The sequence below is a fragment of the Chelonia mydas genome, chromosome 1, assembly GCF_015237465.2.
Source record: "Chelonia mydas isolate rCheMyd1 chromosome 1, rCheMyd1.pri.v2, whole genome shotgun sequence".
In the NCBI taxonomy this organism is placed as follows: Eukaryota; Metazoa; Chordata; order Testudines; family Cheloniidae; genus Chelonia; species Chelonia mydas.
The window spans coordinates 256,938,349-256,958,097 of record NC_057849.1 but is presented as its reverse complement, the minus strand read 5'-3'; the positions used below and the strand labels follow the sequence as shown (position 1 = coordinate 256,958,097).

The 19,749-nt window shown below is 44.0% G+C and overlaps 1 protein-coding gene across 13 annotated transcripts in view; it reads right to left on the bottom strand.

Moving 5' to 3' along the window:
* Positions 1-19,749, bottom strand: part of TNRC6B (trinucleotide repeat containing adaptor 6B) — a 233,827-nt gene that overhangs the window by 14,337 nt on the left and 199,741 nt on the right. For 8 of the 13 annotated variants that reach the window (XM_043543759.1, XM_043543761.1, XM_043543768.1 and 5 more), the window contains 10 exons: positions 13,114-13,233; positions 12,430-12,540; positions 12,048-12,219; positions 10,628-10,765; positions 10,076-10,252; positions 9,046-9,192; positions 8,694-8,789; positions 5,956-6,294; positions 5,473-5,543; positions 3,641-3,780 (listed from right to left, as the gene is read on the bottom strand). In XM_043543759.1, the coding sequence (XP_043399694.1) occupies positions 3,641-3,780; positions 5,473-5,543; positions 5,956-6,294; positions 8,694-8,789; positions 9,046-9,192; positions 10,076-10,252; positions 10,628-10,765; positions 12,048-12,219; positions 12,430-12,540; positions 13,114-13,233 (1,511 nt within the window). The remainder of the gene's footprint in view (positions 1-3,640; positions 3,781-5,472; positions 5,544-5,955; positions 6,295-8,693; positions 8,790-9,045; positions 9,193-10,075; positions 10,253-10,627; positions 10,766-12,047; positions 12,220-12,429; positions 12,541-13,113; positions 13,234-19,749) is intronic. The other 5 variants (XM_043543765.1, XM_043543781.1, XM_043543786.1 and 2 more) reach the window with 1 other exon arrangement.

Sequence of the window (19,749 nt, the reverse complement as noted above, 5' to 3'; positions counted from 1 at the left end):
GAATCATTGCAGATGGGTAAAAACCAGCAATGGGAAAAAAATGCAGAAACAGTAACATTTCTCTTTGAGACATTTTAATTAAAATGTTCTAGATGAAGAAAAAAATCAAAGATTTTTTAATTAAAAAATGTTTTCAAAAATCTTTGTAGAGAAAGTAAGAAAAGCTGTTTCACCCAAATAAATCTCTCTTTTCCTCTACTTCAAAGATTCTCAAACTGTGGTCCATGTTGAACTTGCTGGGGGCTCAAGGGGAGCTGGTTGATCATATAATGCTGCATATTCCCACTCCTGATTCACAGCTACTAAATCTCATTAAAACACATTAAATACTTTCCTACAAGCAACTGCTGTTGCTGCCACAAGGGTTTTACACCATCATGACTAGGACTTAGTGATACATACAACCAAGAACAAGAGGACAAGTGGTCCGTGAGAACCTCTACTAAAATGTGGTCCACGCTATGAAAGAGTTTGAGTATCCCTGCTCTAGGAAACAAGCTTTCCTTCACAAAGCAATTTCCCTTTTAAAAAAAAAAGGGAGGGGGGGCAGGGGGAGGAAAGGAATTTAGCTTTGGTACTGTGGCTAGATGGCCGACGTTAGTATGGTGGGTCCTGCGCTTTTCTTGGCAGGGGGGCTAAGATGCCACTCCTTTCCCCTGCTCTTGTGCCGCTGAGGTCCCCAGTAGTGGCCCGGGAAGGTGGTAGAGGAGGGAAGCAGGGGAGGGTTCTGGGTCTGCTCCGCACTCTGAGCCTCAGCCCCTCTCAACCCCTGCAGGTTCTTACCCTCTTCCCCCTTGAGTGGGGAACTTTTGGTCCTTAGATGGTGGGGGAGGGAGACTCCCTCCCCTGCTGGGGCAGGGTCTCCCTTACTTCAGTTCTCTGGTCTTTCAAATCTTACAACACACCTCCAAGCTCCAGTCCTCTCTCCTTCCTCCTCTGACTGTCTGAAGCAGGGGGTTTTATTAGGTTCCTGACAGGGCTTAATTGACTACAGGTGCTCCAATTAACCTGTAGCAACCCTCCCTAGTCTACAGGGAACTACGCCTTAATTAGCCTAGGGTTTATATATTTCCCCTCTACCACGGCTCCCTGGTCCTCCTGTATCACAGTACTCACATGGACTTTGTTTCAGATTGAAAATGTGATTGATCACTTTGCAAAAATCGTGCAGATTAATGCTCATCTGAAGCAATTTATTAATTTTCATAAACGCAGCCAAATTTGAATACTCATTTGCATACTGGTCCTATCAGTCAACCCCACCCATTGCAAAATCCTTGTTGTGCCACTGTCACTTTGCAGCAGCAGTTCCAACAATCTCGTTCAGAAACAAATTATCATTCCCCATCTTCTGCTGGTAAAGGGAGAGACTCCTACCTCCGAGGATCAATTTACTCCCTGACAATTTCTAAAACATGGAAGTGGACAGACAAAAAAAGGTTACTGACCTTTCGTAACTATTGTTCTTCAAGATGTGTTGCGCATGTCCATTCCATGCTAGGTGTGCATGCGCCATGTTGCCGGAGATTTTTTTTCCCTTAGTGGTATCCGTAGGACTGACCCTAGCGCCCTCTGGAGCCCTGTGCACATACGTCGGTATAAGGGGTACCGCTGGCTCCACACCCTCTCAGTTCCTTTTTATCCATCACTCCAACAGAGGGGTAGGAGAGCAGGTCATGGAATGGATATGAGCAACACATCTTGAAGAACAAGTTACAAAAGATTAATAATGTTTTTTTCTTCGAGTGCTTGCTCATGTCCATTCCATGCTAGGTGACTCACAAACAGTACCCCCGGAGGTGGGCTCAGAGTTCATGGACGTGCTGATTGCAACACTGCTCTCCCAAAACTGGTATCATCATGGGCCTGTTGAGTGATGGCGTAGTGGGATGCGAAGGTATGAACCGATGACTGTGTTGTGCTCTGCAGATGTCGAGCTCCTCCTCGTTTGTTTATGTAAAACATTGAGGCCGTGTTGTCCGTCAAGCCTGCATGACCTGGTCTAAGAGCTGGGGAAGAAACACCTGGCAGGCCAAGCATATTGCCCTGAGTTCCCTGACATTTATATGTCGGGAGAGTTCTGCAGAGACCCTGGGTCCTGAGTCTGCCGTGTGCGCCGCACCCCACGGCTGACATGTCCGAAACCAATGTTACTGTTGGATACGGGGCAGCGAAAGACACTTCCTTCATCACAGAACGTGGGTTTCTCTACCAAGTCAGAGAAGTTAAGATGGGCAACAGAATCGTGAGAACCAAGTCCAAGTGGTGTCTGCCTGGGTACTAAACTAATGCCAGACACATTTGTAGGGATCTGAGGCATAGCTGCATGTACTGCACCATGTAGGTACATGCTGCCATGTGACCCAAAAGCTTGAGTCACACCAGGCAGCGGAAAGCAGGTGAGCTGTGACCCAGGCGATTAGATCTGACATAGTTCGGAACCTAGCCTCTGATGCGTAGGCCTTGGCCTGGACGGAGTCTAGCACTACCCAAGTAAACTCTATTCTTTGCACTGGAACCAATGCTGGGGAATTGGTGACTGTGCTGGGTCAGGGACTGCTGTGGCGGTGCCATAGAGGACTTTCCTCTGGGAGGTGCCACGATGGTCAGTGCCGTGATGGAGCTCACTGCCCCTTGAACTGTTCTATCCCTGGTAGCCCTGCTTGGTAAAGGGCATTCGGGGGTGGGCAGTATCAGGAGAGAGACAAAATCCTTTGCAGCCTGGAAAGCCTCTGGAGTCGAGGGGGCCCGACTCTGGGAAGGACGAGTGGCCCAGCATAGGTCTCACTTAATCAGTTTGTCCCTCTTCAGCACCGGACAGCGCCTTCTCTCAGCAAGCTGTTTCTTATGCTTCTTCCTTGGCACCGGGGATGGAGAATGGTGCCTGGAAGAGCACAGTGCCAGTGGAGCACTTTGCATGGAGACCAAAGTGCTCGGCGCCAATTCGGAGTGGCACGGCTCCGAGGACAGTTTGAGGGCTGCCTCCATGAGCAAAGCCTTCAGATGAATGTCCCGGTCTTTCTGAGTGCATGGTCTGAAGCCCCTGCAGATCTTGCATTTCTCCTTAACATGAGCTTCCCCCCAAGGCACTTCAGACAGCTCAAATGCAGATGGTTCACTGGCATGGGCTTGCCACAGGAGGTACACGGCTTGAAGCCCAGGGACCTGGGCATGCCCAGTCCCTGGAATGACGTCCCACGACAACTGGGACCACTATTTACACTATATACACTAATAGTGACTGATAACTAAATACGTTAACTACAAAAAACTGTATATGATAGACTACAGAGTCTAAACCACTCGGAAAGCCTTGCAAGAGCAAGGAGGTCGTTCCAAGCAATTGTGACAGGTGGTAAGGAACTGAAAGGGTGTGGCGCCATCAGTGCCCCTTATACTGGCGCATGTGCACGGGGTTGCAGGGGGCACGAAGGCCAGTCCTATGAATACCACTAAGGAAAAAAAAACTTCAGCAACTTTGTATGTGGCGCGCGCACACCTAGCATGGAATGGACATGAGCAAGCATGCGAACAACAAGTTTTATTGAATCACCTCCTGCATGCAGGAGTTTTATCAATAGATAAAATCAGCTGTGTGTCAGAGGAAATGGGGTATATGTATGTTGCTGGGGTAACTTACATGTGCAGTGCAGTCTGGGCCTTGGCCGCCTCCTGTTTGGTGTTGTATCGGATTAGGGCGGTGCCCTGGGTCAGGTTCAGATGGAATGTCAGCAGTGGGCCATGCTGCATGCAGATCGTCCTCAAGGTTGACCCATCGATCTGAGGAAGATAGAAAAAATAAAGGTTTACTGAAAGAAAGGGGCACTGAACTTTTTGTTTATGATGTAAATACATCTGAAGAACTTGAGGTATGTTTAATAAATAAGGTAGTTAAAAATTTTAATTTTAAAAAATCAGTTAGTATTGTGCTGCATATCACAGGGAAAAGAGTGGGTTCCTTGAGAAGGTCAGCGAGAGGGATGGGATGTTATTTTCAAGTAGGTTCTTTTCAGTAGCTTTTCTGCATCTTACAGTGACTTCATTTTGTAGTACAGTGATTAGATACTAAGCTTAGCTTGTTTTAATTTTAGCTCATTCAAGGCCCTGGTCTAATTTTCTCTCCCTTTATTGTGTTGAGATTACTAAATTGTGATTATCTCTGTGTTTCCCAGATTTCCAGTGGAGTACAAACTGTATTTCTAACCCTATTAGGACAAGAAATATTGCACCAAAAAAACATGTCGTTTTGATTACCTGATTTGCTTTTCCCCATCCCCAATTATTCAATTTCAGAAGGATTTTAAATCAGCCAGTAATTTGAAAATGCTAGAGATTACTGCTTTATACTGTCTAAAAAACTGGGAATCTCAGTTTTTGAATGGTGCAAAGGATCTGTTTTTAACTTGGGTGGTTTATGAGACAATCAACAATTAATACTGTCGCTAGTCTGCCAGATTAACAAAGCTCAATCTCTCATCTTGGACACTTTCAGCAGCAGCTGCCTCTATTCTTTCTATATCAGCAAGCATCACTTTGCCATTTCCTCTTTCTGATCACAATCAGTTCCATTTATTTCCTTTTTCAGTAATTTAAACTTCTCCCAAATCTATTCCTCTGCCATTCAGTGACTGCTAGAACAGCATGAAGAGAAACATAGAAATGTGCCTTTTCGTTGCAACTAGACAAACCTTTTTCCTATCGCTGTTCTTGCCCTCTATATCAAGGGAAAGGTTCTTTTTAATGTGAGTGATGCAGTTTGGCATTTTGGATGACCTGAGACGATCCCAGCCCTCCTTCCCATCGTCTTAGTTCTTAAGATGTGCTGTGTGTGATAAATTATCCTACTGGATAGTGGGTGGTTGTCCATTTTCCAAAGTGCTGCTGATAATCATATAGGCATTTTGTAGGATCCAATGCAGGCTAATTGGAGTTACTGAAACCAGGATCTCTGTAGAATTTATTTTGAATGGAAACAAGCTCTGAGAATGACTATTGCTGGAGCGTCCTAACTAGGCTGTGCTATTGGCAACAGTGTTGGAAACATTCTGAGGTTTTGCTATGGAAACCCCAGAGTAACACCTGGCAGTTCTCCTTAGCTCTGTTACTGACAATGTCCCAAAGAAACTGGAGCCTTGAGCTATTATACACAACACAATTTATCCACATTTCTGAATGAAACAAACTTGAGAGTAATTCCTCCACAAAATACTCTGGGTAATGGTGGAGACAGTTATAATGGTCTTATGGCAAATATCAAACATCCTACCAAAGCAATTGAGATCTCTACACATTTAGCTGATGTGATTACTGTAGTCAAGCAGGCTACTCTGACTATGGGCATTCCATCAGAATCACCAAGCCAATTCAGTGTTATTAAACTTCATTAAAATGGGAATAGAAAAGAAGCCCACAAATCCTGCTCTCTGTAGTTTAGCACTCCCGCCTCCCAAAAGAGAAGTAAAAGAGAAATACCTGTGGAGTGAGATTGTGAAGAACCAGCCAGTAGCTAGGACGAACTGAGCCCCCATCACTCCAGGTAGAGGCTGAAAACATTTAAACAGAGGGAGAAATGCAAAAGTCAGAAGATATTGAGGGTACATGTTGACAAACAAATGCCTCCTCTGCACTACCCTCAGGTCTTTCTGTCTCTCAGAATTTCATCCATTTCAAACATACTAACAGGAAGGATTCTATGCTTTATGGTACTGTACACAAAACAATTCTCATATTTAACATTAGAATTAATTTTTGCCAGTTTGGGTCTTCTAGGGATTTCCCCAACCACATAATTCACTTCTCCAACACCACCCATTACTCTTCAAAAGCCCTATACTGCAGAAATCCTCTCCTGGTAGCTCCCAGCCCTCTCCTTACTCCTCCCCAGGCAGCTCCCGGGACCTTTCCCTCACATTAACAGTTAGTTTCCATTTTAAAAAGGGATATTTTTTCCTTTACCGGGCAAACGCAACTTCCTCTCTTGTGAAGGCCGCATCATATCCACACCATTAGCGCTGTATAACACACACCCCTCACGGCCGAGCAATGATGCTATCAGGAGATCCTTCTCACCAGAGGCAAGCCTTGAGTCCTGTGCCCCCCACCCTCTGACCGATCGGGGTGCTGTGCTGCTCCAGGGAGATGATGGTTTGGGGTTGGTCAGGCCAGGTGGTGGGCGGGGCAGCCCTGTAGTGTTCCTTGAGGAAATATGGTTTTTCCACATCTTGTTGGAGAGATGAGTGGGATTGTGTCCTATGGGATCTGGGGACCATGTTGATTTGTAATCATTGAATTTTGCTGTAAATGGATAATAAAGGGCATGGATTAATGGGATTTAAGCCCCACAACACAGTCTATGTAACTATGCAGCTATTGTAGCAGGCTAAAACCACTTGTATCAGATGCAGGCACACAATGTTCAAATCCATGCAGCTGTTAGCATGTACCAAACTAAAACACAAGCAAAGCCAGACCTGGTTAATCCCTGCTTTCTATATATACTCTGACAGAGAAACTTGTTCATTCATATAGTGACCTCTTCTACACATTAATATAATCTGAGATCTAATTGAGATCTGAGGATCTCAAAGCTCTTTACAATGGTGGGCAAGTATTATCCTTATTTAACAAATTGAAAATTGAGGCTCAGAAAAGAAGATGCTTGCAGAGTGGGAACTGAAACTCAAGCCTCATCACTCCTTGTTCCTTCCTCTACATAGTAGGTTTATGTTGCTTCCTAAAGATGTGTTCATTTTTGTAAGATGACTTACATTTTATGAGATAAGAGTTTCATTATGAGGTGCAAAGCAAGAAACTGAGCTATTGTGTAATCTGGATTTAGGAGATCCCTGATGACAGGAATTCAGTTTATCTGAAATAGTTACATTCTTATTGTTAGGGCTCAGAAAGATCACTGGATATCTACTAAGTAAGGTTGATCCCGAACATGGCTTTCCCCTAGTGAAGTTCAAAGACCTCCAACAGGAAGCCCAGTATGCTAATAAAATTGAAAACTTCATACTTGTAATTCTGGATATGGGGGAGGGCCCCTCTTCTCCCTTTCTTAAGGAAGAAGACAGTAATACATTCTTCAGTTTCCCTTGAAATTACTGGACACTCTGCTCACCCAGTATAAGATTGCTAGGCAGAGTGCAGATTACTCCAGTAATTGGAATTTTCCTCATTCTGACTGGACATAGCAAATGAACAATAAAGCGTAAGATCCAAAAATCCTGAAGCAGCACTCGCTCTTCAAGGCAGGGATGTCTGGGAAAAATGCACTTGTCTAGTCAATCTGGCTCACATCTGGTATGTGCATTTAAGTCCTAACTATTGTCAAGTTAGTGTAGATTTGAAATGGAGAAAAACAAACTATCAAGGTTCCCAGTTCCCCAACGTAGCACAATAAGTGCAAATCTGAGATTAAGAATGCAGATTTGTTAGCAAAAAGGTAATGATTTATAAATACAATGTATTTGGATCGCTACCTTCCATAGTGCTTGGAGTCCAGGGGTCTGTAAGTACCAATGGCTTGCATTAACTTTACACATGTAAATCTGAAGTGTACAAAAAAAATCTAAATACCAACAGAGCTGGAAATTTTATTTAGGGATGTGTGAATTCTAACCTGCCTATTCTAGTGGACCCACTTCAAGGAGTCATTTTCCTGCACTGGGGAAATGCTCTGAAGCTGAGTAACATGTGGAACATGTTAATCCTATTAATTCATACGTCTTTAAATCATTCCCATCTTTCCTATATGCTAGATATAGTTAAAAGGAGGTAAAGCTCGGTTTGGTGTCCCTCTTCCCAGACTCAGATTAACCAGCAGATGACTTTGAAACAGAAACTTTACATGTCCTTGTAGAACAAAGCTACATATTCAGATACTGCTTCAATCAAAGCCATCCTATAGAGCCACACCTATTCAATTATAAGAAATAGCTAAAGACAATGCCAGCTCAAGGGAAAACTTTGGGATTTATAAAAAATTGGATATCCAACTGGATTTCCTGGGTTGGATATTCAAATGGTTACTCAGTGGTGAGTATAGAGCCCAGGGATGAATAGGAATGCTTGGTGTCCTTATAACCAAAAAAGATGTAGGGCAAAGTCTAGGCTTTGGTCTACATGTTAAACTGCCAGAATCACTATAACTCCCCTCAAGTCCTGAAGGGGGATGAAGGGTGCAATCAACAGTGGAAATTAAAATGTTCTAACAGTGCTTTTCCTCTTTAGAAAGTTGCAAAGTGTTTGCATATAGTCTTCCCCTCCCTTAACATCTCAGAGTGCTTAGCTTAGTAGCAGGTACATTTAAAAACAAATTAAATAAATGAAACCCTCACTACTTAACCTAGTAGATTTTGTATGAGAAACGCTTGTACATTTTGTGGATGTTCCCTATATCCTCTCTGCTTCGCCTTCTGCTCCATCCTCTGACTCATGTGCCAGACCTTTGTATTTTGGATCTTAAAAAGGAATTAATTAAAAATATAGCGTTGTTTTAAAGCAACTGTAATGGAACATTTTATCAGGAGGAAAACTAGCATACCAGCCAATCAAATCTCTCAATTCCCCAGCTTTCAGGATGTACTAACAGACTACACCCAAAGTAGAGAGACAAGGGGAGTGGGTATAGACAGAGAATACTGACTGGCTGGCGACTGGCTGTTTTTCAAGGTTTGGAACCCACTTACCTGAAGTGCTGTGAACATTGGTGAAGGAATTGTCAGAGGCACTGTAGGGCCAGGCACCAGGTGAAGGCAGCGAGGTGTTGAGGGAAGAATTAGACCCTATCAAAGGGGGAAGGAAGGAATGAAGAAAATATTGCAGATAAATATAACAGAGTTTCTGTAATACAAACACATCCTATTGGTTCCATTTCCACTAAATGTCACGGACTCACAACAGACATGTCAATGCAGCCTAGGCTTTTTCGTGTTCTCACCCTTTTGGGGGTGGCGGGTGGTGAGGAGAATTAGATTTTGTTTTAATTACTTCTGTAAAAGGCTGAGATACTAGAATGAATGCAGGTGTCTGCTGTTTTACCTGTGGTGTTGTCCCGCAGAAGTTGGTGGTCAGTATCTACAATGGGAGATGTGGCTGTACCCCCCAGCACACTTCCAGGGGTCACATAGGGGTCAGATTCAGGGTCAATGTTTTGAATACCTTTCCATGGCACTCCTGGCTGGAACTCTGGGATGGGAAGGAATAAAAATAAGATGCAGAGACAGAAATGCCATTTAACATAAATTAACAATTTGAGAATGTTTTGAAAGGGCTCATGACTATCTTTTATAGGGCTCCTCAATGGATCATCAGGAGAAGACTCTCCTATACAGAATATGCCTTGTACTAACTCCTCTCACGATATTGCTCTCCACAGTTCATGTCCATGGGAGTTTACCCCAAAACTGGCTCGAATACATTGGGCTCCCTCTGGACTATCTTCCACCTTTCTCATTTCAGACTGTGCTAGACTTCAATGACTTCAGCCTTACGGACTACACTATACCCTTTTCCAGGATATTTTTTTTGCACAAAGGAGCCTTTCCCAAAGAACTTCATGCCACATCATGGGTCATCAATGCAATGAGCTCCAGACAGAAAAATCCTGCCCTTCCTCATCCCAAAGTCACCTGGAAAACCAAACATCCACACCTTTCACTGACAGATGTGCTTTCAATGGGATTTTTTTTAGCCTCCATGCAAGCATAACACAGAATGAAACAGCAATCAGTACAGAAGAGGGAAACTGACTGTGTACATTCTGAGCAGATTTAATCAACTACATTCAAATCACACCTGCATGCCCACCACAAACACACAGGTCACAGTTCATCTGTCAGAAGTCAAGGATTATTTAGACACAGTATAGTTATTCTGTTCTTAATTCATATTAAATTTATACGGTCAGTTTAACACTTCAAGTCCTATTTAATAGTCAAAGACAACAGATTTAATTGACTGGGTAGAGAGGCCCAAGAAATAACTCTCGAGATAGTTAAAAAAACAGACTGAAGAGAAATCTCATCAAGTTTACTGAAGAGTTAAAGTGACACCCTTCCCTGTGCAATACCTGGAGGCCAGCTCGCATTGCTGGATTTGCTTCCGATCTTGTTTGTTGGTGGAGATTTGGCAGGTAACCAACTATCGCCAGCAGGGCCTGCATGGCCACCCAGTGGGTCGCCTGGGATTATGTCAAATTGGTTGTAGGGCGATCCTCCACGGGCTTTTCCAGGGGGCACTATTGCGCCTGAGAAGTAGGAGAAAGATATATTTACATGGAGGAAAAATAGGAGTTTGGGAAGGGGCAGGAAAACTGGAACCAAGAGAATTTAAAACCACCACAGAAGGAATAAGATATTAAGTTAAAGCACATCACACCAGTTTCACTGTAGTTTCAGAACTACTGATGTGTGGGGAGTAAATGTTACCTATCAGCAGTTGATAAATTTGATGGGTTAAAAAAAAAAAAAAAACCACTAGCAGAGGAAAATGTGTTCAAAAACCCATCAAAGAGAGTTCAACTGGAATGAAGACTTCTCTATCAATATCTTTCACCTGGGGTGAAGAGTGGTGGTATAAAAATGTTCCTATTTCAGGGAGTATAACCTCAAATCTCTCTCACCATTTTTGTGCATATTGGCATCCTGTGAAGCTACGGAGGGCAGCCCTTCCATCATAGAAGTCCACTGTTTAAAGCGAGATTCTGATCCAGCTTCTTTCCCTCCCACTATGCCATAATCCATGCCACTTGAACCAAAGCCTGTGAAACAGAAAACAATACCATTTTCTCTTTTTTTGTTAGAATCACCTTCCAAATGGATACTTGTGATCATAAAGATAAATAAAATGCAATCGTAGTAACTGAAATCCCTTTGCACAGCTACACTTCAGGTGATATGAAAGCAATTCATCTGACTCCCAACCCCATATCTGTGCAGGACACACCACTGTGCCATTCTCACTAAACTCTTACCAGCTGCCAAGCAGATTCTCCTTCGTTACCATGCGGTCAGCTCTGATATTCAGAAAAGCCATGTTCCACACGGATGCAAGTATATTCACTGTATCTTAGCACAAGTCTGTGGCTAGACTGAATTAAACTTGAATGACTCAAGAAGGCTGCAAGGGTAGCGAAACATGGTGATGAATGAACCAACAGACTAATTACCTCTAGGTGTTGCTGATAAACTAAAACAAAATAGTTCAGCTACATTTTTAAGATTAAAAAAAAAGCTATATTGTTTTCAAAAAGGCAGATGACCCATTGTACCACGTACAATGGCCCAATATCTTTTGTCTGTCATCCTTTTCCTATAACAACTTCCTAAAGATATTACTATATTCTGTTGCTACAGCTTTCAGCAACCTGAGTCCAATTCACTTTTCCAATAGGTCCCAAGTTTTCCTGACTTTTTTTTTTTAAATCAAGTGATAAATGCCTTTGTATCTTCACAGCTTCAATCCCTATTTTAACACAGAATGTGTGTGTGTAGGGAGATTGGAGGTGGTGGGAGAGGGATAACATCTATTTGCACTGAAGGGGAAGTCTATAAAATAAGTAATTGGGAGGCAGTGTGATCTAGTGGACAAGCTACTGTACTAAGAATCAATAAACTAAGGTTTTATTCCCAACTCTACCACCAATCTGCTCGGTGACCCTTCATAAATCACTGCACTTCTCTGTGCCTCTGTTTCCTCTCCCGATCTTTGTCTGCCTTGTCTATTTAGGCTGTTAAGTTCTTTGGGGGCTGGGCCTATCTTTTACATAATGCTGCTCTACCAGCCAGCCTTAAAATAAGCATGATAAGTCAGGATGCCATCGAACTGCACTCTGTAGGGAAAAAAAGCCAAAACTAGAAGACTTGCAAGACATTGCAGTTTTAGCAATAGAGCTGACATTGTGCCACAAACCCTAAATCCAATGCCTATACAAAAATTACAGTGCCAGAGAATTAGTGCACTCCTGGTGGATCACAGGTCAAACTAATAGAGTAATACCACTGGCAACACAACGAATAATCCCAGCTCATAGCAGTACTCACCAGAACCATATCCGGGTATTTGCCCTTTGGTCTGTATATCTGAGAGACCCACATTCAGAGCATTGGGTACCATGCTGTCTAAATGTGACTTAGGCCCAACTGGATGAGATGGAGAATGCTTCATGCCAGGCTGCCTTTGCTGCTGCTGGAGGGCACTCACCATACGAGCAAGCTGCCAAGGAAACAAATGAGGGAATTTACTCTCAACTAAAACTGGCTGCTTGGGTAATCATGCAGTAGTGGTTAGTTCTGAGACAGTGAGAGGAAGCTTAACTGACACCTAGTGATGAAAGGAGTATGGCATGGTCTTTGCTGTAGACTGACAAGTTTCCTCAAATACCCTGCACCCCACATGCCTTTGATGGAACGAACAGTGCCATACCTGTTGCTCTTGCTGCTGTCGCACAGCTTGAGAAATCTTTCTCTGGTTCTGTAACAGCTGTTGCTGCTGCTGCTGCTGCTGCTGTTGTTGCTGAAGAAGAAGCTGACATGCCTACAACACAAGTGGAGAAGAAAGAGATATGGGCTCATTTGGGGGAAAATTCTTGGTGGAACTGATCACTGGCAAATGCTTTATTAATAGCTTTCGGTAAGAAACAGTTCACCACTTTTCACAAGGAAATAAAATCACTGTGAAAGAATTAGAAAAATATGATCTGGCTTTCCTGTTACACCTAATGAAATTAGTAACAGTATTCCCAGTAGCTGCTTTATTCAAGTCATTAAAAATACAATCCCAAATAACAAAATCACTGAAATATCAGCACACAATTGCTTCCCACCGCAAAGTTGTTGCTAAGATTAATTACCGACTGACTATGACAAAATATATAGATCCAACTTATAACTAAACAGATAAATTTAGATTGTGTTGACCCCTATCAACTGTGTGTTTTCCTGTACAAGAGCAGGGAGTGCTTGTACACAAATAATGAAAAAATCAGCAGAACAAGTCTTAGATTGTTTTCTCTTTAGGTTTGTTCCACTTCTGTCTTAGCGGAGTTTGTACACAGGGACAGGATTGTAGGAAACCCAATCTATCACTGCAAGAGGACCAGCTACTTACTAGTTGAAACTGAGGAATATTTGGAAGCTGACTCAGCATAGCAATCTGTTGAGGAGATATATTGAAAAGACCTGGGTTCAAGCCACCGTTGGGAAACTGCTTGAGCATGGAGGCAGAAACCTGTGCAGAAATCAATTCAAACAGCTAAGATTCAACATATACAAAATGGCTCAACAAAAAACGCATTGTTATGATAAAGAAAGTTGGAGAGGAGGTATTTATGAAGAAGATCAAGTATGGCATATACTCAAGTTTGCATGGTATTTTAGGAAAGCCACTAGATTTTATTTTAACTGGCATCTTACACATCCATAAATGAAGAGGTTACTCACTTTGTGTAGTAACTGCAGTTCTTTGAGATGTGTGTCCCGATGGTTGCTATACTTCAGGTATGCATGCGCCTCTCGAGCCCTTGATCAGAGATTTTCAGTAAGCAGTGTCCTTTGGGCCTGCGCATGTGCTCTATGCCTGCTCATGCTGGATACTGAGGCTACATCAGCATTTGCAGGCAAATTGCCCTCAGTTCCTTCTTCACGCAAGCATCTCCTAAAGAACAGTCCGAAGCAGAGGGGAAGGAGGACTTGTAGTAGATCACCCATAGGGACAAACATCTTGAAGAACCACAGTTACTGCACAAAGTGAGTAGCCTCTTCTTTTAGTATGTATCCATGTAGCAGCCCTGCATATTTCAGATACTGATACATTCTTCAGTAATGCCACAGATGTTGTCTATGATCTGGTTGAATGTGTTATCTCCCTTTGGGGGGGGATGAACTCCCACAGCATCATAACAAGTGAAATTACATCAAGATATCCATCTCAGTAGTCTCTGAGTAGAGATCTATGACCCCTTGGATCTATCTGTGAAGAAAATGAAGAGCCTCAGTAACTTCCTGGGTCCTACCTAACATCCAGCATATATAAATAGGATTCCAGGAGAGAACTATGGGGCTTTGGGAAAAACACTGGTAAATGAATGGATTGATTAACGTGGATGTAGAGAGACCTTGTCCTTAAAGAATACCGTAAAGGTGTGTGTGTTGGGGGGGGACGATTCTGTCATCAAGGCTCCAACCTTTCCAACCCTATGGGTTGACATGATGGTTACTAAAAAGGCTGTCTTCATAGATAAATGCAACAGAGAACAGGCTGCTATTGGTTTGAATGAAGGTCTCATAAGGTAACTGAGTGGCAGGTTGAGGTACCAGGTTGGGGTAGGGTTCCTAATCTGTGAACAGATATTTCCCAAACCTCAATAAACCTAGACAATACCGGATGAGCAAATATGGAGAATTGTTCTACCAGAGGATGAAAGCCTGATACTGTGGCCAAATGGATCTTAATTGAACTAACTGACAACCCCAATTTCTTTAGATCCAACAGGTAATCCAGGATGACTGAAAGTGTCACTGAATCAGGCAGGAGACAGCAATGACAATACCAATGGAAGAATTTTTCATTTCTGCAGGTAAGTAATATGGGTTGATCTTTTTCTGCTATTCAGTAACAGAGCACTGTTGTTGTACTTCCACAGAGCAGGAGGAATCTAACTCCATGAATCATCGAGGAGCCATGCCCTGAAGCGGAGAACCGCTAGGATGGGATGAAGCACAAAACACTCATCCTGTGACAGGAGATGAGGAATGGTCCGGAGCTCGAATGACATCTGGACACAGGTGAAGCAAGTAATGGTACAAACTTGTCTTGGCCAGGTTGGCATTCTAAGGATAACTCTGGATCTGTCCTGTCACCTTGTTCATCATCATCACCCCCTGTATCAGCACCATTAGAGGAAATGCATAGTACAAAAATCCCTTTTCCAAGATAGACATCTCCCAAGGACTGGTGGCCCAGACCACCTCTTGAGCTAAAAAGAGGGCACTTCCTATTCCTGGAGATGGCAGAGAGAGGCACCTCTGGCAGTTGCTCTCTTCAGGAATATGCTGTGGAGCATCTGAGTGTCTAGCTCCCATTTGCAATCCTGTGAGAAGTGTCTACTGAGGACATTAGGTGTGGTGTTCTGAATACCTGGGAGGTAGTGCACTGAAATTTGGATCTTACAAGCTATACACCAATTCCAGAGAGTTTCATGGCTTCAGAGCACAGGGAGGGGGAATTTGCTCCTCCCTGCTTGTTGATATAAACCATGCAGGATACATTTTCCATCATGACCCTGATTGATTTGTCTCTGATGAAGGGTAGGAAATGAAGGCACGCATTTCTGACAGCACAGGTTGATGTGGAGACTTGTTTCTTGGGTTGTCCATCTGCCCTTTGTCGTGAGGGTACTAAGGTGGTTTCCCCATTCCAACAGTGATTGCATCTGTTGTTAAAGTCACTGATGGGATTAGCTGACAAAAAGGAATGCCTTCTCAGACACTGAGCTGATCCTTCCACCAGTCTAAGAGTACCTTGCTTGTAGAGCTGTCACCTGTCAGTCCAAATTGTTCTTACTGGAGAACAGGTCATTCTGAGTCAACCCTGGAAGCAGCAGAGATGTAGCCTTGTGTGATCGGTCACAATGGTGGAAGCTGCCATATGTTCCTGGAGCTGAAGACAGTTCCTTATTGTGGTTCGAGGGCTCCCCTGAACTGCCTGTACCAGACCTGACAAGGTTCAGGGAAGTTAGGCAGTCAGCAAGTCCAAATATGCCTCTATAAGCTGTATCTTCTGTACAGGGGTTAATGTGGACATTTTTACATTCAGCTTCAGACCCAACTCCTGAAAGAGAGTGAGGGCCATTTAGGAGGAAGATAGCACTGTTTTGTAGGAATGGCTCTTGAGTAGCCAGTTATTGAGGTACAGGAAGACTAGGATCGCTTCTTGTCAGAGGTAAGCAGCCACTGCTGTCAGGACTTTTGAGAACACCGCTGGGGCCAAGGAAAGACTGAAGGGAAGAATCAGTATTGGAAATGACCATGGGCTATAGTGAAGTGTAGGTATTTCCTGTATGATAGATATAGTGTTCTATGGAAATAGGCATCTTGTAGGTTGAGGGGCTGAACGCCAAACCCCTTTCTCTAGTGAAGGAATAACAGTTGCAAGAGTCACCATCCTGAACTTTTGAGACTTTATGAACTTGTTTAGAAGTCTTAGATCTAAGATCAGTCTCCACCCTCCATCCTTCTTTGACACAAGGAAATCCTTCAGGTAAAATCCCCTGCCCTCATTAGGAGGAGGAAGAATCAGGTCTATTGCTCCTAATCGAAGGACAGAGTTCACTTCTTGTCTCAATGAAAGCTCTTGAGAATGGTCCCTGAAGAGGGACGGGAAAGAGGGTTGGAAGAGAGAGAGTGATGTAAAATGGATGGTATAACCCAATGTCATGACCTACCTGTCTGTACCGATCTGCCTCCAAGCATGTTGGCAATAGGCAAGGTGGTCTCCAACTGGGGGTGGGGGCGGGTTAATGGGCACAGGTGTAAATCCAGAGGTGAGGGAAGATTCAAACTCTTGACCAACCCATCAAAACTGTTGCCTTGAAGATGGCTGAGTGGTCATGAAGAGCAGATGAGCAGCCCTCTTTCTGTGAAATCTCTCTCTTTCTGGGAGGTACGGTGGAGTTATGGAACCTGGAATACTGAGTCAGATGTGCTCTCTGGGCAGTCTCTGACCTACTAAACCTTTTCTTATTCTAATGTCTATATATGCTCAGAGATTAAAAGACCTCTTAGGGCTGTTTCACAGAGTGTGCAAGGACTCACCTATGGTTTCCAAGAACAGTTTACGAACATCGAAGGGGAGGTCATCCACAGTGTTCTGTACTTCTCTTGGAAACACAGAGATGGAGCCATGATTTCCTGAACATGACAACCACCATGGAGATGGACCTGGCACCAGTGTGACCGCAGCATCTAAGACCAAGGATGGTGGTACAGGCATAACCGCCTCAATCCAGAGACGAGGATGACATACGTGTATGAGGGATGGCCTCCTTATCCGCCCTAGCTTCCTGCTCCTCCAATGTCTCCTCCAGTGGGAGGGCTGCACAACTCTGGCCTCCGAATGAGACACTACCAGTGGTCTGGCAAATTGCTATCAATAGGCAGCCCAGGAGTCCCAATGTGGCTATTAAGGGGGCTCATTCAGAAGTGGAGGTAGCATGCAGGGTTGGTTCTACCACCCTTGATAATGAACCTGATCTTCCCTATGACTTTCAGAGAATGGGTTCCTGAAGAGAACCCTAAACAGAAACAGAGGAGACCAACTGGAAGTCTCTTTCACTCTCCTCCATCTCATCCAAAGGAGGAGCACCTGCAGAAAAAGGTGGACAGTCCTGCAGTACTGGAGGATTGTAGTCCAGAGATCAGTCTTGGTACCAAGAGATTTCAGTACCCATGAAGGGCGGGGTTCATCTGTTATTGAGAGGTCTTCAGTATATCTGAACTCCTGTGACACCAAAGTGAGGATTGGTATCAATGCGGTAGCCGAGGCCAAGGTCACCAAAGCAGACAGTACTGCTGACGGTGGGCATACTGAAGTAGAGGCCAATGTGTCTGAGGACCACTGCTTGCTTGGTGCCGAGGGTGCTGCGTGCCTGGGTACCAATGGCTGGGCTGACCTCAACAGTACTAGTCGCAAATGTCTATGCTTGTCCTCCAAGCTGGTAGAAAGTACCTTGGCCCTATCAGAGCTGTATCACTCCTTTGTGCTCCAGGACTTTATGGCTCCACCAGTTTTGGAGGAGGAGGCCTTCAGTTCAATTGTACTGAGTGGAGAGGTCAAGACTCTGCAGACTGTAAATCTTCCCTTTCTTAAGGGAAGCTTGCACCAAAGTAGAAGGGGCACTGGATCTGTCCAGAGGCTGATGTAATGGGGGAGCCTTCCTGACCTGACTCAGAAGCTGGCTAAAGGGAGTGTTCCATCATTAGCAGTCTGAGTTTAATCTCCCATGCACTTCTGGGAGATGTGGGACTTCCCCAAGCAATGGACACATTAAAATAGAGTGGCCATCAGCAGGTTTCGACGTTGCCTCTCCTGGAGAGCCAGACATGCCCTGGCAGGAAAAAAAATAAGTCTCCCAGAGGGAAGAGTAGAATAAAACAATCCTTTCATTACTTATTTAACTATAACTATACTAACACTACAAAAACTATCTTAACAACTATAGAAATATTAGAAAAGCCGAGGCACGCTCAAGGCAGACATGCTAGGGTTCTGTTTCAGGCCAAGGTGGTTGAGAAGGAACTGAGGGCGGTTCGCCTGTGCACCCCTATATAGCACGGTATCCAGTACTAGGAGGCATCGGGCACATGTGTGGGCTGAACAGACACTGCTAACTGAAAATCTCCCACCAAGAGCTTGAGAGGCGCATGCACACCTGAAGTGGAGCCCCAATAGGGATGTTACTTGAAGAAGTAGTTAACTTCTGGTTTGAACAGAATACATAATTCAGGTAACTGACAATATTTAACATTACACACACCCAATAGGAAGGTATGTTTTGAAAAGTGCATTGAACTGGAAACCTTTGCACACGTGTAACCAACCAGGAACCATGACACTGTATCATCACATTGAACTCCAACAACTGAGTAAGTCTGGGTTGGGGTTTTTTCTGGAGATGTAGAAAGGAAAAGGAGCTGAAGTTGGCATGAGAGCCTGTAACTTTGTTCCTGGTGCCAAGAGTTCACTTCCCTATTCATGGGCGAGCTCCATCTCCTCCAAGCATTCAAAGTTTCCAAAAAGCCTTAACAGAGCCCAAAGCAAAGGGAGAACAAAGGAGATGTGCATGTTTGGTAAGCTTGAGCCCTGAGAAATCTGGGCTATAAGTAAACTGCCCAGTTTTCTTTCTCAAGTCCAGTCCTTTACTGAGCCACATACTCAGGAGGCTGGAAAGCAAGCATGGTTGAAGTAGAGAGAAACTTTTCATACTTAGGTAAAAAAATTTGGCTGATCTTGTATCTCACATTAACTGGTCAAGCTTAAGAAGGCCCTACACTTTACTCAATGGCATTTCTCAGTGTGGATGAAACGAGAATTTTGAATGCCACATCTGATCAATTCCAAAATTTCAAGGAATGTTCTAGGCATTAATGACCAGAACCTTATTGATTTTGGGGAAAATTGGAAAGCCAAAAGGGGCAAAATAAAAAAGGGAATGGGGGGGAAGGGGAGGAGAGACAGAGAGACACAAAGCTCCTGACAGTACTTTAGGATAGCCACAGTTTCAAGCACCTCTGCAACTCTTATACTTCAAGCTGATTGATGGCACTCATTAATCCCTCCTAACATTATACCCCATCTCATCTCTACACTAGACTAACAAGCTGATGCCTTCAATGACTTGTTTATCAGTTAGGAAGATGGTGGGTGACATAGGAGGAATGGGGGCATGCACCCAGCCCAGACTTGGGGAGAGGGGAGATTGGAGGAACCTGGTATGGGGGAAGAGGGAAAGGGGGCACACATCTAGTGAGGGGAGACTGGGAGGCTTTAGTATAAGGGAAGGTCGGAATGGAGGCAGACAGAGATCCTGGCATGCACAGGAAGAGGGTAGTAAGGGTTGTACTGAGCCCCTGCCATGGGGAGAGAATGACAGAGACTGATATGGGGGAAGAGGAAAAGTGGGGCGCACACAGGACCCCTGACATGGGGGGAAAGAGAGAATGTGGGCACACATGGAACACCTGGCAA